Source organism: Cottoperca gobio, unplaced genomic scaffold (assembly GCF_900634415.1).
Source record: "Cottoperca gobio unplaced genomic scaffold, fCotGob3.1 fCotGob3_359arrow_ctg1, whole genome shotgun sequence".
Classification (NCBI taxonomy): domain Eukaryota; kingdom Metazoa; phylum Chordata; class Actinopteri; order Perciformes; family Bovichtidae; genus Cottoperca; species Cottoperca gobio.
This window is the reverse complement of record NW_021166956.1, coordinates 3,457-18,657: the sequence shown is the minus strand read 5'-3', so window position 1 is coordinate 18,657 and position 15,201 is coordinate 3,457. Positions and strand designations below refer to the sequence as shown.

The following is a 15,201-nucleotide window of genomic DNA, read 5'->3' as shown; positions in this document are numbered from 1 at the left end:
TTATTATATATATAACATATATATCTATTTATATATATGTATTGTCTATATATATTTTAAAATAAATACATTTATATTTATATGTATATATTAAAAAAATATATCTATACTTTTATGTGGAAGCCTTGGCTCACAGAGGATGTGACGTATGGCGGAAGTGCTGCTGAGACAAACATCAGAAATATAAATATATATACAACATGTGTTTTTAGTTCCAGTTCAGAGCGGGGGGGCGGAGAGCAGCTGCTGCATGGCGGTCACAGTTTGTGCGGTATGACGCTGTGCGGACATGCTAAGCTAATGCTAACTGACGTAAACATAGGCTGATCAATGGAAGTGATCAGGTACAACGATTATCATTATCATCACGTGGATTGATCAGAAACAGCGATTATTTGATTGTTATTGATGATGTATGATCCAATTCCAAATTCCTTGTATGTGAAAACCTGCTTGGCAATAAACCAAATTCTGATTCTGAAATAAATGGATTCATATTTCGCAATTTCCCGTGTTGTGTGAAGCGGAACATCGAACACACTGCTCTCTTCACAGCCATTGGATGAAAGCAAATTTATAAAAATTGCCCTGCAGTGGTCTCCACATGTGTGATGGCTGGCTGTAGTCTGTTCTGCTCTCACAGTTTCTTCTTTGATAATAATAATAATATCTTTTATTTATAGAGCGCTTTTCACTTTAACCACACAACATAACACATTACAAGCAGTTCTAAAAAGAAAGGTTTGGATGGACAGGTTGCTCGGATGTGTTTGGGGACAGAGCTCCAGAGGGAGAGGCCTGGTCGCCCCAGGTCTGGTGCTCGGTCCTGAGGGGTGGAGGTTGGCTTTAGAGGAGTGTGGTGGTGGAGCAGGGCAGTGGGGTGGGAGGGGTCTGGATGTGGCGGTGAGAGAGGAGAAGGGCTTTAAAATGGATCCATTGTGGGAGCCGGCGTTGGTTCTGGAGGACAGGGGTGTTAGTGACGAGCTCTGGATGATGAGCCATAATCTATGCTAAAGGAAGTTTTGGAGACCTGATTGACCTGGTGTTCGAAGGAGAGGTTTGACTGACTCTTGACAGAGTACAGTTATCCATGAGGCAGGAGTTGTGAGTGTTTTTTGGACAAATGACGATCATTTAGATTTATCACAGTTGAGTTTAAGCTAGGCTTTGATCCAGGATTTAGTTTCAGTGAGGCAGCTGGTTAGAGTGAGTTACTCTGGTGGTGGATTTACTGAAAATATAGAGCTGGACGTCATCGACATTGCAGTGGACAAAGTTACCAAGGAGGAGAAGGTTGAGGGTGAACAGGAGGGGACCAAACACCGAACCCTGGGGGATGCCTTGGGACAGGGGTGCGGGGGAGGAGGTGTTAAAGTTGATGAACTTTGTCTGTTTGTGAGGTATGACCTTAGCCAGGAGATGGCAGTGCCGGTGATGTTGAGGGAGGATTCATGGCGGGAGAGAAGAATGCTGTGGTTAATGGAGTCGAAGCAGCAGTGAGGTCAAGGACGAGATGCTGAGGAGTCCAGCGGAGAGGAGGAGGTCGCCGGTGACTTTGAGGAGGGCTGTGCTGTGAGAACACGGCCCAGTATTTTTGACAGAAAGGGGAAATTGGCGCTATGTGCGGAAATTACCCACAATGTCAGGATCGAGTCAAGGAGGAGTTGATGGTGTCTGTGAAGAGTGCGGAGATGGGATCCAGAACACAGGTGGAGCTTTTCATCCCGACTGTGACAGATCTGTAGGTCTGTCAGTTTGAGAAGTCTGCTAATTGTGGAAAAGAGAGCCAGGGGGTTGGAAGAGCCGGCGTGGATGAGGTGTGAGCAGTCGCTGAGAGTGTCTTTGTATTGTTGAAGGTAGTCTGCGTAGGCCTAGAGATGCATGAGATGAGATTTAATTTTATGGAGTTCAGGAGTAAACAAGGTAGATAATGGCAGTGACCAAGAGAGTGGGACCAGAGAGTTTGAAGGAAATGTGTCAGGAAGGAAAATGGTGGTTGTGTTAATGTCCTTCCTGTTAACAGCACCACCTCCCCGCCCCTCAAGATTTCTACAAGTATGTGAATCCTGTGGGTGTGGTCTGGGCTAGTGAGAAATAGTCTTGAGGTTTGTGCCTGTTTTCAGATTATAATCAGTAATTAATTAATTCATAGTGAAGCTTTTATTGTTGAGTGAACAAGTGTTGAGCAAAGCCAGTTTCAGGTGACGTTGCTCTGTGATAGGCTGAGAGGACTGAAGAAGGGGGTGGAGATTAGAAGGATTCATCTGTTGTTTGTTGGTGCAGATGGTTGTTAAGGTTGAAGATCTAAAGGCAGGATTAGCATTAACAGAGAGCCAAGTGTCCTGGGAAGGAGATGCGACCCCAGGAGTATCCACCAGGGAATCCACACCATAACCGTGCATCACACCGACAGTCTGGTGAGGAGCAGAGGTAGCCTGGAGAGGCTACAGGCCGGTTAGCCTTACCATCCTGCTCAGAGAACGAAGGTAAACCAGATGGTGGCTAGCAAAGAAGTCCAACTAGAGCCCTTCAGGGCTGACCCCACCGGGACGGAAAGACCCGGCTGGACGAGCAGGTGGGCTCGTGTTGGCTCGTGATGTAACAGGCAAATACTGAAAGATTGACAACTCAGGTAGCAGGACGACGGTGAGCCGAGTCAGCAAGAGAGGCAAGTGCTTTGCAGGTAAAACTATGAGCTGATCTGGAGACGTTAATTCAATAAAGTGTTTGTCTGGGTCGGACATATAGTTGGCAGGTTTCCGCAGATACAAAGAACAACTTTATCAGCCAGGTGATTAAACGTTAGAACTTTTATTTTTGGATGATGATTAAAGGTTTCTTCATCACACATATATAGGGCAATATAGAGTCCTGCAATATCTGTGGAAAGAGCACCGTCATGGCAGGAAGTCGAATGAATTCAGAATGTATCTCTGCAGTTTAACAGATATAATGCCATAAATATTTAAGAAACACAATTTGGATTTTTTTGATAATTTCTTTTGACATTTGTGACACGACCCACGACCAAATGTTCATCACAGCACAAAACCACATGCCATGCCATATATTAAACAGAGATTTTTCCTCATTAACAGCAGTGAAACACCCACTAGACAATAGCCACATTTAAATCATGCATAACTTCTGGATTGTAGCTTATTGTGTTTGTGTTGGTACGTGAGCAAACGTTTGTTTCATTAGTTATGGTGGAAGAACAGCTCTTACAATATTCGCACATTTAAAATGAAAATCCCGGCTCTGCTGCTCGTCGTGCAGGTCAGGAGGCCCAGTAACATCGGCCAGGCTCAGCCCATCATCGACCAGCTAGCGGAGGAAGTGCAGACCTTTAACAGGATCTACGTGGCGTCTGTCCACCCCGACCTGTCCGACGAGGACATCCAGAGCGTCTTCGAGGCCTTTGGAAAGATCAAGTCCTTCATGTTGGCGTGAGAGCCGAGCACCGGACGCTACAGAGGCTATGGCTTCATCAGTGAGCATTTATCACCACGAGGCTAATGTTGGAGCAACCCTGCAGAATGTGAGCGGACGGGTCAGCAGGACAGACGGGAGACGGGGATCTCAGTGTCCCGGCTCAAAGAAGGGACATGATGGTTGTAGCATGATGAACATCGTCTGTAAACTCTGTCTCCAGAGTACGAGAGGGCTCAGGACGCCGTCGCCTCCATGAAGGCTCAAGGATTTCTGATTCTGATTCTGAAACACCTGTTTCAGAATCAGAATCAGAAATCCTTTATTAGTCCCACAACGGGGAAATGTACCTTGTTACAGCAAAAGAACAAGAAAGTAAAGTGGCGAATACACAATAATAAAAAAAATAAAACATTTAGTAAAAGTACAGAGTCGTAAAAGTACATTTTGCACATGACAGTGACAATTGCAGAAGTTATAAAAAATCGAGTCAGAGAAGGTCTTCAGGAGCCTGCACTCCAGAAGACCTCAGTCTCCTCAGCTGCTCTGTCCCTTCTTAAACAGAGCAGCTGTTATCTGACCAGTTTACTGTTCAGGTGAATACGTTCACTGGTGTTAGGAGCAATGATGTCGCCTCCTGAAGTCCACCACCAGCTCTCTAGCCTTCCCTGCGTTGAGCAGGAGGTGGTTCCTCTGGCACCGGAGGGCAAAGTCCTGTGTCAGCTCTCTGTACTCCTTGGGGTCCCCGCCGCTGCCAAGATCACTGCTCAGGTAACTCGTGAAGCTCCGCACACAAACCACACACAGTAATGACTACAAGTACTGCAGTATTTCATATTATTTACACATTTTTACATATGTTTTACACAATATTTCATGTTTTATACATTTATAAAAATATTTTACACTGTATTTAATATCATTTCTACAGTACTTAATATATGTTACACTGTACTTGAATACCAATACCGTGGTACCAGAGCACCCTAGGCCAAAGGTCAATGATCGATTTTGTAATCGTATCATCTGATCTGAGGCCGCATGTTTTGGACACTCGGGTGAAGAGAGGGGCGGAGCTTTCGACTGATCACCATCTGGTGGTGAGTTGGATCAAGGGGTGGGGGAAGACTCTGGACAGACCTGGTAAACCCAAACGGGTAGTGCGGGTGAACTGGGAACGTCTGGAGGAAGCCCCTGTCCTGGGGATCTTCAACTCACACCTTCGGCGGAGCTTTTCAGACATCCCTGTGGAGGTTGGGGGCATTGAACCTGAGTGGGCGATGTTCAAAACCTCTATTGCTGAAGCTGCAGTGATGAGCTGTGGTCTCAAGGTCAAAGGGGCGGTAACCCTCGAACACCGTGGTGGACCCCGGTGGTCAGGGAAGCTGTCCGACTGAAGAAGGAGTCCTTCCGGGTTATGTTATCCGGGAGGACTTCGGAAACAGTTGCAGGGTACCGAAGGACTAGAAGGCCGGCAGCCTCTGCCGTGTCAGAGGCAAAGCAGCGGGTGTGAGAGAAATTCGGAGAAGCTATGGAGAAGGACTTTCGGTCGGCACCAAAGTGCTTCTGGAAAACCATCCGGCACCTCAGGAGGGGGAAGCGAGGAACCATCCAAGCTGTGTACAGCAAGGGTGGGACCCTGCTGACTTTGACTGAGAAGGTTATCGGCCGGTGGAAGGAGCACTTTGAGGAAGCCGCAGGGGTTGATGAGATCCGTCCAGAAATGCTGAAGGCTTTGGGTGTTGAGGGGCTGTCTTGGTTGACACGCCTCGTCAACATTGCGTGGAAGTCTGGGACAGTGCCTAGGGGTTGGCAGACCGGGGTGGTGGTTCCCCTATTTAAAAAGGGGGACCAGAGAGTGTGTGCCAACTACAGGGGTATCACACTTCTCAGCCTCCCTGGTAAAGTCTACTCCAAGGTACTGGAAAGGAGGGTTCGGCCGGTAGTCGAACCTCTGATTGAAGAGGGACAATGCGGATTCCGTCCTGGTCGTGGAACAACAGACCAACTCTTTACTCTTGCAAGGATCCTGGAGGGGGCCTGGGAGTACGCCCATCCGGTCTACATGTGTTTTGTGGATCTGGAGAAGGCGTATGACCGGGTCCCCCGGGTGATACTGTGGGAGGTGCTGCGGGAGTATGGGGTGAGGGGGTCACTTCTGAGGGCCATCCAATCCCTGTACGCCCAAAGCGAGAGTTGTGTACTTGGCAGTAAGTCGGACTCGTTCCCAGTAAATGTTTGCCTCCGCCAGGGCTGCTCTTTATCACCAATCCTGTTCATGATTTTCATGGATAGGATATCGAGGCGTAGTCATGGAGGAGAGGGGTTGCAGTTCGGTGACTTGAGGATCTCATCGCTGCTCTTTGCAGATGATGTGGTCCTTATGGCATCATTGGTTTGTGACCTTCAACAGTCACTGGATCAGTTCACAGCCGAGTGTGAAGCTGTCACGTGTTCCACCCACTATTAGTTTGTTTTCACCTTGTCAGTAATTCTCTTATCATTTCAGATCCTGGTTCATCCTCACTGCCTGCAATCAACTTATTCCCCTCACCTGGTTTCCACAGCCCATCTCCTCACCTGCTTCTCATTCTCTCATTAGCCCTCTCAGAGGATATATACCAGTTCTCTCCCACTTGTTCCCTGCCAGATTGTCTTGTGTTTTCCTGCCAAGCTCTCCAGCGATCGTCTAGTTTACCTGTTTAGTTTTCCTGACCTGCCCGTTTTGACCCTGCCTGCCTGTTTCTGGACTCCGATTCTTCTGCCTGCTCCTTACTGGATTTGTTTGCCTTTTGGACTGATTTACCGGTATTTGACCCTGCCTGGATTACTGAGTAAACTGAACTATATTATATTCTGCCTGTCTCTGTGTCGTCCTTTTGGGTTCAGTTCTGTCGGTTCCAGCGAACCTTACAGAAGCGGTTGGGATGAGGATCAGCACCTCAAAATCTGCTCCTTTACGTTGAAAGGAGCCAGTTGAGGTGGTTCGGGCATCTAGTAAGGATGCCACCTGGGCGCCTCCCTAGGGAGGTGTTCCAGGCACGTCCAGCTGGGAGGAGACCCCGGGGAAGACCCAGGACTCGGTGGAGAGATTATATCTCCTCACTGGCCTGGGAACGCCTCAGGATCCCCCAGTCGGAGCTGGAGGATGTGGCCTGGAGAACGGAAGATTGGAGTTCCTTACTGGAGCTGCTGCCCCAGTGACCCGATCCCGGACAAGTGGTAGACGATGGATGGATGGATGGATGTACTTGAATATATTTAGTTGTGTGGTGCGTTCAGGAGTCGGTGGGAGTGTCGGTGCTTGGAGCTCTGGCTGCACTTCCTGTGGGAGTCATGGCTGCTCAGGCTCCAGGTATCATCACAGGTAAGATCACATAACAGATCTCCTGCCTGCAGAGAGATACCTGTACACACGCACGCACACACGCATGCATGCATGCACGCACACGCACACACACACACACACACACACACACACACACACACACACACATGCACACACTTTAACTAGCTGAATAGATCGTGTGCATATGACGTCACGCTTATGTCCCAATCCGTAAATCAGCCATGTTGGATGATATACACAACCAAGTCTGCGGCCGTACACGTGGGAGTTGCTGCAATGCTTCGTAATTTTCTTTGTATTTAAACGTCTAAGATTGAAAGAAATATGTAAATGTATGTAATGTATAATTGTGATAATAACGCCACTCGTGACCCAGAGAAACGGTTCTTTAGATTTCCTACATCATCAAAAACAACGATCCACAAAAGAGGGATGAGTTGCTGTCTACCGAATGCCGTACGCTGGTTTAGCAACATAACTCGTGAGGACTTAACAGAAGAAAAAGCACAATTCACCTGTGTATGTGGCGTCCACTTTATATCTGGTAAGAGCTCATGCTAAAGCTATGTTTTCAATGTTTACGTTAAACATTTGTGCTTATGATATACCCGAACACTGTAAGACCTTACTTCTCCAAATCAAATCAAAAATCAAATCAAATTTATTTGTATAGCCCAATATCACAAATTATACATTTGTCTCAGTGTGCTTTACAGACTGTACAGGTTACGACATCCTCTGTCCTCAGACCCTCGCATCGCACAAGGAAAAACTTCCTAAAAGAAACCCCAAAATTAAAGGGGGAAAAAATGGAAGAAACCTCAGGGAGAGCAACTGAGGATGGATCCCTCTCCCAGGACGGACAGACGTGCAATAGATGTCGTGTGTACAGGATAAACAACATAGTACAAATACAACATTTGACAGAAATTATGTTGTGTTGAAAAAAAAAAGAAATAGAAAGTATGGATGAATCCAGGAAAATGTCAACAAGGCTTCCCGGTGTCCAGCAGGACCAGGTCAGCAGGCGCTGTCACGATTCATGATCCTGACGCAAAACTTATTAGTGGCAACCTGCCACATGAGAGACAGACACTCCGGGGATGATACCCCGGATGGTAAGTTAGTAACAAACATTTACATAAATGCATACAGGTAGAGAGGGAGAAGAAGAGAGAGGGAGGGGAGGAGAGAGGAAGAGAAGGAAGAGAGCAGGGAGGTGTTCCCCGGCAGTCTAAGCCTATAGCAGCATAACTAGGGGCTGATCCAGGGCAAACCTGAGCCAGCCCTAACTATAAGCTTTATCAAAAAGGAAAGTCTTTAGCCTACTCTTAAATGTGGAGAGTGTGTCTGCCTCCCGAACACAAACTGGAAGCTGGTTCCACTGGAGAGGAGCTTGATAGCTGAAGGCTCTGGCTCCCATTGTACTCTTAGAGACTCTAGGAACCACAAGTAACCGTGCAGTCTGGGAGCGTAATGCTCTAGTTGGTTTATAAGGTACTATGAGATCTTTAAGATATGCTGGAGCCTGACCATTAATTGATTTGTAAGTCAGGAGAAGGATTTTGAATTCTATTCTGTATTTTACCGGGAGCCAGTGCAGTGCAGCTAATACAGGAGTAATATGATCCCGTTTCCTTGTTCTAGTCAATACACGTGCCGCTGCATTTTGGATCAACTGAAGAGTCTTAAGCGACTTTTTGGGACAACCTGATAACAATGAGTTGCAGTAATCCAGCCTTGAAGTAACAAATGCATGGACTAGTTTTTCTGCATCATTTTGAGACAGGATGTTATTTTTGCAATGTTACGTAGATGAAAGAAGGCAGTCCTTGAGATTTGTTTTATGTGGGAGTTAAACGACAGATCTTGATCAAAGATGACGCCAAGATTCCTTACAGTGGTGCTGGAGGCCAAGTTAATGCCGTCCAGATCTTCTATGTCATTAGAAAATGCGTTTCGGAGGCGTTTAGGGCCAAATATAATAACTTCAGTTTTGTCTGTGTTTAACATCAAGAAGTTGCTAGACATCCAAGTTTGTATGTCCTTAAGGCTTGAAGTTTAGCCAATTGATTGGTTTCATCTGGTTTAATTGATAGATATAATTGGGTATCATCTGCATAACAATGAAAGTTTATAGAGTGGTTCCTTATAATATTGCCCAAAGGAAGCATATATAAGGTGAATAGAATTGGTCCAAGTACAGAACCCTGCGGAACTCCAAGACTGACTTTGGCTGTCATGGAGGATTTATCGTTAACAAGTACAAATTGAGATCGCTCAGATAAATAGGACTTAAACCAGCTTAGTGCGGTTCCTTTTATGCCAACACAATGTTCCAGTCTCTGTAGTAGAATGTCATGATCAACAGTGTGGAAAGCAGCACTGAGGTCTAACAAGACAAGAACAGAGACAAGTCCTTTGTCTGATGCCAATAGAAGGTCATTGGTCACTTCCACCAGTGCCGTCTCTGTGCTATGATGAACTCTAAATCCAGATTGAAAAACCTCAAATAAACTATTATTATGTAAAAAGTCACACAACTGTTTTGCGACTGCTTTCTCGAGGATCTTAGCGAGAAAGGGAAGGTTAGATATTGGCCTATACCTCTGGATCAAGACCAGGCTTTTTAAGAAGTGGTTTTATTACAGCTACTTTAAAGGATTTTGGTACGTAGCCAGATAATAGAGACAGGTTGATCATATTTAATAACGAGGTGTTGATTAAGGGTAAAACTTCTTTAAACAGTTTAGTTGGAATTGGGTCTAAAAGACACATCGCTGACTGGTAAATAAGACACTTTCTTTACATGTGATGGCATTTGCTCTTTTCTTCTGTGCATGTTTTTGTTTTGCTTATTCTTGAGACTACTTCACTTGCGAAAAGCAAAGCACCAATGTGAGAACATGCTTCGCTTACTCCAGCCATACAATCACAGTGTGCGAGGATAACATCGCCGCTCTTCTCACTTACAAACCACGGCTTGAGCGGTGTATCTCGAGCTCTTTGTGAGTGATTTACACGGGCATAGACGAGCACCCTGTCATCTTTCACTGGTTTGGTAAGAAGACTACCAACCCAGCCAGAAACAAAGAAATTATAAGCATCTAAGCTTTTGTATGCCTTTATTTGTGCGTTGGTTTCCCACGACGTTTGTAGCACAAGGTAGTTCACAATATCCGGATATTCAATCGGCAGTAATGAATCCAAACCCTCAATATAATCCGACGGCTTTAGTGTGCACGGGTCACGGCCGCAAATTTGGACTTTTTCTCTGAATCCTGCCCTTGCAGAGGACTCCAGAGAGTCAAAATACTTTGAAGAAGACGGGAATTGTATTGTTGTTCGCTTTAGACGCCATTGTTGATTTGTTTTCCAACCAACATGGCGTAGCATGCATACGTCACACAGTTTTGTCACATGTTTGCATACTACCTATACTGCAGATTCATGATGACAGTGATCGTCCTATCAGCTTGTTTTTAACTCCACCCGCCTCCTGCTGGGCGGTGCAGGTGTGTGCAGGTGTGTGTTCTGACGTGCTGTCCTTCCTGCTTCCTGCCAGTTTCAGGTGTGACCTCGCCTCGACCCGGCCTGCCTCAGGTGGGTGTGGGAGCCGCGGTGCTATAAAACATGCAGATATTACGTTTGTTACGATTGTAACTTAAGTTAAAACATTAAATTGGGAACCCAGTCTCAGTTTTAATAGCTTTTATTTATTTATTTTATTGTCCTGAAACATTGAACATTATAATTTATGAGATTGATTATAAAATACTTATCCTCATATATTGTCTTCTACCTTAAAAAGCCCCCCAAATTTTTTCTAGTAGGATTTCAAAATTACAGATACTATTTTTTTAAAAGATAAATTATTGTCACAACTTAAACTTAAATTATTATTATTTTGAATTGAACAAAAAAGGACCTAGGGAGAATTAGTTTGTACATTACTTCAGCCAAGTTTTACATTCATAAAATGAAATGAAAAATACCATCTTACATATATTTTAAACAAACAGACATAAGCATATATCTTAAAACAATATCACATTTAAAAACCCTTAATAAAAAATATTCTGTATAATTTATATATAATATAGGACATGGTATACCTGTAAAAGTCTAAGTAAACCTCTTATGTGTGTTCATGTTCATTTTATTTATTCATGTATACTTGTCATTTTGTTTCTTCTCTCGAAATGTTTCTTCATTCTTTGAATGAAAGAAAACCTCAACATACTGTAGGTGTGGTGTTTTATTATGAAGGCTCAAAGCGCGATAAACTGTTTGACAGCAGACTTTTACTATGAAGGCGGTGGCTGGATGTCTCTCAGTGTACGGCGGCTCGCAGGGCTCAGTCCGTGCCGCTCCGCCGCTCGTGCTGCTGCTGACGATGGGAGACGTTCTGTGTGAAGAGCTCGAGGATTTAGTTCACTTCTCCGTCAGCGACCTGCCGGCACGAGGCTATGTCGTCATGGAGGAGATTCGACGTCAGGGGAAACTCTGTGACGTCACGCTCAAGGTAAAACTGACGACAAGCGAGTGGCTGAAGTTAGCCTGCTAGCTGCTAACAGTGTATATGCTAACAACATGCTAACAGAAGCTAACAGTGGATTATTAAAGCGCCACAGACTGTTAGCATCATTAAAGGTAACCCTTGACCTTTCAACTGCTGCCGGTTGGCTGTCCGGTTGTCATGGGGATCAAGAGGGGCGGCTACAGGTGTTTCCGAGCGGCTCTACTTTCTGTCTATGCAGCGGAGGGATACATAAGACACTGACAGTCAACCTGACAGGTTAACTTCATGTGAAGTACTCAAGATATCTTACTGCAGTATAAGTACTGACAGCACAATGTAAATACTGTACTGCAGTATAAGTACTGACAGCACAATGTAAATACTGTACTGCAGTATAAGTACTGACAGCACAATGTAAATACTGTACTGCAGTATAAGTACGTACAACACTGTAAATACTGTACTGCAGTATAAGTACTTAAAACACTGTAAATACTGTACTGCAGTATAAGTACGTACAACACTGTAAATAGTGTACTGCAGTATAGGTACTTAAAACACTGTAAATACTGTACTGCAGTATAAGTACGTACAACACTGTAAATACTGTACTGCAGTATAAGTACTTAAAACACTGTAAATACTGTACTGCAGTATAAGTACGTACAACACTGTAAATACTGTACTGCAGTATAAGTACTTAAAACACTGTAAATACTGTACTGCAGTATAAGTACGTACAACACTGTAAATACTGTACTGCAGTATAAGTACGTACAACACTGTAAATACTGTACTGCAGTATAAGTACTTAAAACACTGTAAATACTTTACTGCAGTATAAATACTTACAACACTGTAAATACTGTACTGCAGTATAAGTACTTACAACACTGTAAATACTCTCGGCAGTATAAGTACGTACAACACTGTAAATACTGTACTGCAGTATAATTACGTACAACTCTGTAAATACTGTACTGCAGTATAAGTACTTAAAACACTGTAAATACTGTACTGCAGTATAAGTACTGACAACACTGTAAATACTGTACTGCAGTATAAGTACTTAAAACACTGTAAATACTCTACTGCAGTATAAGTACGTACAACACTGTAAATACTGTACTGCAGTATAAGTACTTAAAACACTGTAAATACTGTACTGCAGTATAAGTACTGACAGCACAATGTAAATACTGTACTGCAGAATAAGTACTTACAACACTGTAAATACTCTCGGCAGTATAAGTACTGACAACACTGTAAATACTGTACAGCAGTATAAATACGTACAACACTGTAAATACTGTACTACAGCTATAAGTACTGACAACACTGTAAATACTGTACAGCAGTATAAGTACGTACAACACTGTAAATACTGTACTGCAGTATAAGTACGTACAACACTGTAAATACTGTACTGCAGTATAAGTACTTAAAACACTGTAAATACTGTACTGCAGTATAAGTACTGACAGCACAATGTAAATACTGTACTGCAGAATAAGTACTTACAACACTGTAAATACTCTCGGCAGTATAAGTACTGACAACACTGTAAATACTGTACAGCAGTATAAATACGTACAACACTGTAAATACTGTACTACAGTATAAGTACTGACAACACTGTAAATACTGTACAGCAGTATAAGTACGTACAACACTGTAAATACTGTACTGCAGTATAAGTACTGACAACACTGTAAATACTGTACAGCAGTATAAGTACGTACAACACTGCAAATACTGTACTACAGTATAAGTACTGACAACACTGTAAATACTGTACAGCAGTATAAGTACGTACAACACTGCAAATACTGTACTACAGTATAAGTACGTACAACACTGTAAATACTGTACTGCAGTATAAGTACTTAAAACACTGTAAATACTCTCTGCAGTATAAGTACGTACAACACTAAATACTGTACTGCAGTATAAGTGCGTACAACACTGTGAATACTGTACTGCAGTATAAGTACGTACAACACTGTAAATACTCTCTGCAGTATAATTATGTACAACACTGTAAATACTGTACTGCAGTATAAGTACGTACAACACTGTAAATACTGTACTGCAGTATAAGTACTTAAAACACTGTAAATACTGTACTGCAGTATAAGTACGTACAACACTGTTTATATGCAGTATATTGTATATATGCAGTGTATTGTATATATGCAGTATATTGTATATATGCAGTGTATTGTATATATGCAGTATATTGTCTATATGCAGTGTATTGTATATATGCAGTATATTGTATATATGCAGTGTATTGTATATATGCAGTATATTGTATATATGCAGTGTATTGTATATATGCAGTATATTGTCTATATGCAGTATATTATATTTTGCAGTATATTGTATATATGCAGTATATTATATTTTGCAGTATATTGTATATATGCAGTATATTATATTTTGCAGTATATTGTATATATGCAGTATATTGTCTATATGCAGTATATTGTCTATATGCAGTATATTGTCTATATGCAGTATATTGTATATATGCAGTATATTGTATATATGCAGTATATTGTCTATATGCAGTGTATTGTATATATGCAGTATATTATATTTTGCAGTATATTGTATATATGCAGTATATTGTATATATTGTATATATGCAGTATATTGTATATATTGTATATATGCAGTATATTGTATATATGCAGTATATTGTGTATATTGTATATATGCAGTATATTGTATATATTGTATATATGCAGTATATTGTATATTGTATATATGCAGTATATTGTATATATGCAGTATATTGTATATATGCAGTATATATGCAGTATATTGTATATATTGTATATATGCAGTATATTGTATATATGCAGTATATTGTATATATGCAGTATATTGTATATATTGTATATGCAGTATATTGTATATATTGTATATATGCAGTATATTGTATATATGCAGTATATTGTATATATGCAGTATATATGCAGTATATTGTATATATGCAGTATATTGTATATATTGTATATATGCAGTATATTGTATATATGCAGTATATATTGTATATATTGTATATATGCAGTATATTGTATATATGCAGTATATTGTATATATTGTATATATGCAGTATATTGTATATATTGTATATATGCAGTATATTGTATATATTGTATATATGCAGTATATTGTATATATGCAGTATATTGTATATATGCAGTATATTGTATATATGCAGTATATTGTATATATACAGTATATTGTATATATACAGTATATTGTATATATGCAGTATATTGTATATATGCAGTATATTGTATATATGCAGTATATTGTATATATACAGTATATTGTATATATACAGTATATTGTATATATTGTATATATGCAGTATATTGTATATATGCAGTATATTGTATATATTGTATATATGCAGTATATATCTGTTCTTGTCCTGTCTGCAGGTCGGGGATCATAAGTTCAGCGCTCACCGGATCGTGCTGGCGGCCTCCATTCCGTACTTTCACGCCATGTTCACCAACGACATGGTGGAGTGCAAACAGGACGAGATCCTGATGCAGGGCATGGACCCCAGGTAACACACTCTTTATTACTGCAACACACACTCTTTATTACTGCAACACACACTCTTTATTTCTGTAACACACACTCTTTATTACTGCAACACACACTCTTTATTACTGTAACACACACTCTTTATTTCTGTAACACACACTCTTTATTACTGCAACACACACTCTTTATTACTGTAACATACACTCTTTATTACTGCAACACACACTCTTTATTACTGCAACACACACTCTTTATTACTGTAACACACACTCTTTATTACTGCAACACACACTCTTTGTTACTGTAACACACATGACTATAACACACA

The 15,201-nt window shown here is 41.8% G+C and overlaps 1 protein-coding gene across 1 annotated transcript; it reads left to right on the top strand.

The window, feature by feature from the left end:
• Positions 1-11,090: 11,090 nt before the first annotated feature.
• On the top strand, positions 11,091-14,892 carry LOC115005735 (kelch-like protein 18; the record flags this gene model as incomplete). The annotated part of the gene is made up of 2 exons (XM_029427685.1): positions 11,091-11,306; positions 14,762-14,892. Coding segments are annotated over exons 1-2 (347 nt in total), but the record flags the coding sequence as incomplete, so codon positions are not given.
• Between the last annotated feature and the right edge of the window lie 309 nt (positions 14,893-15,201).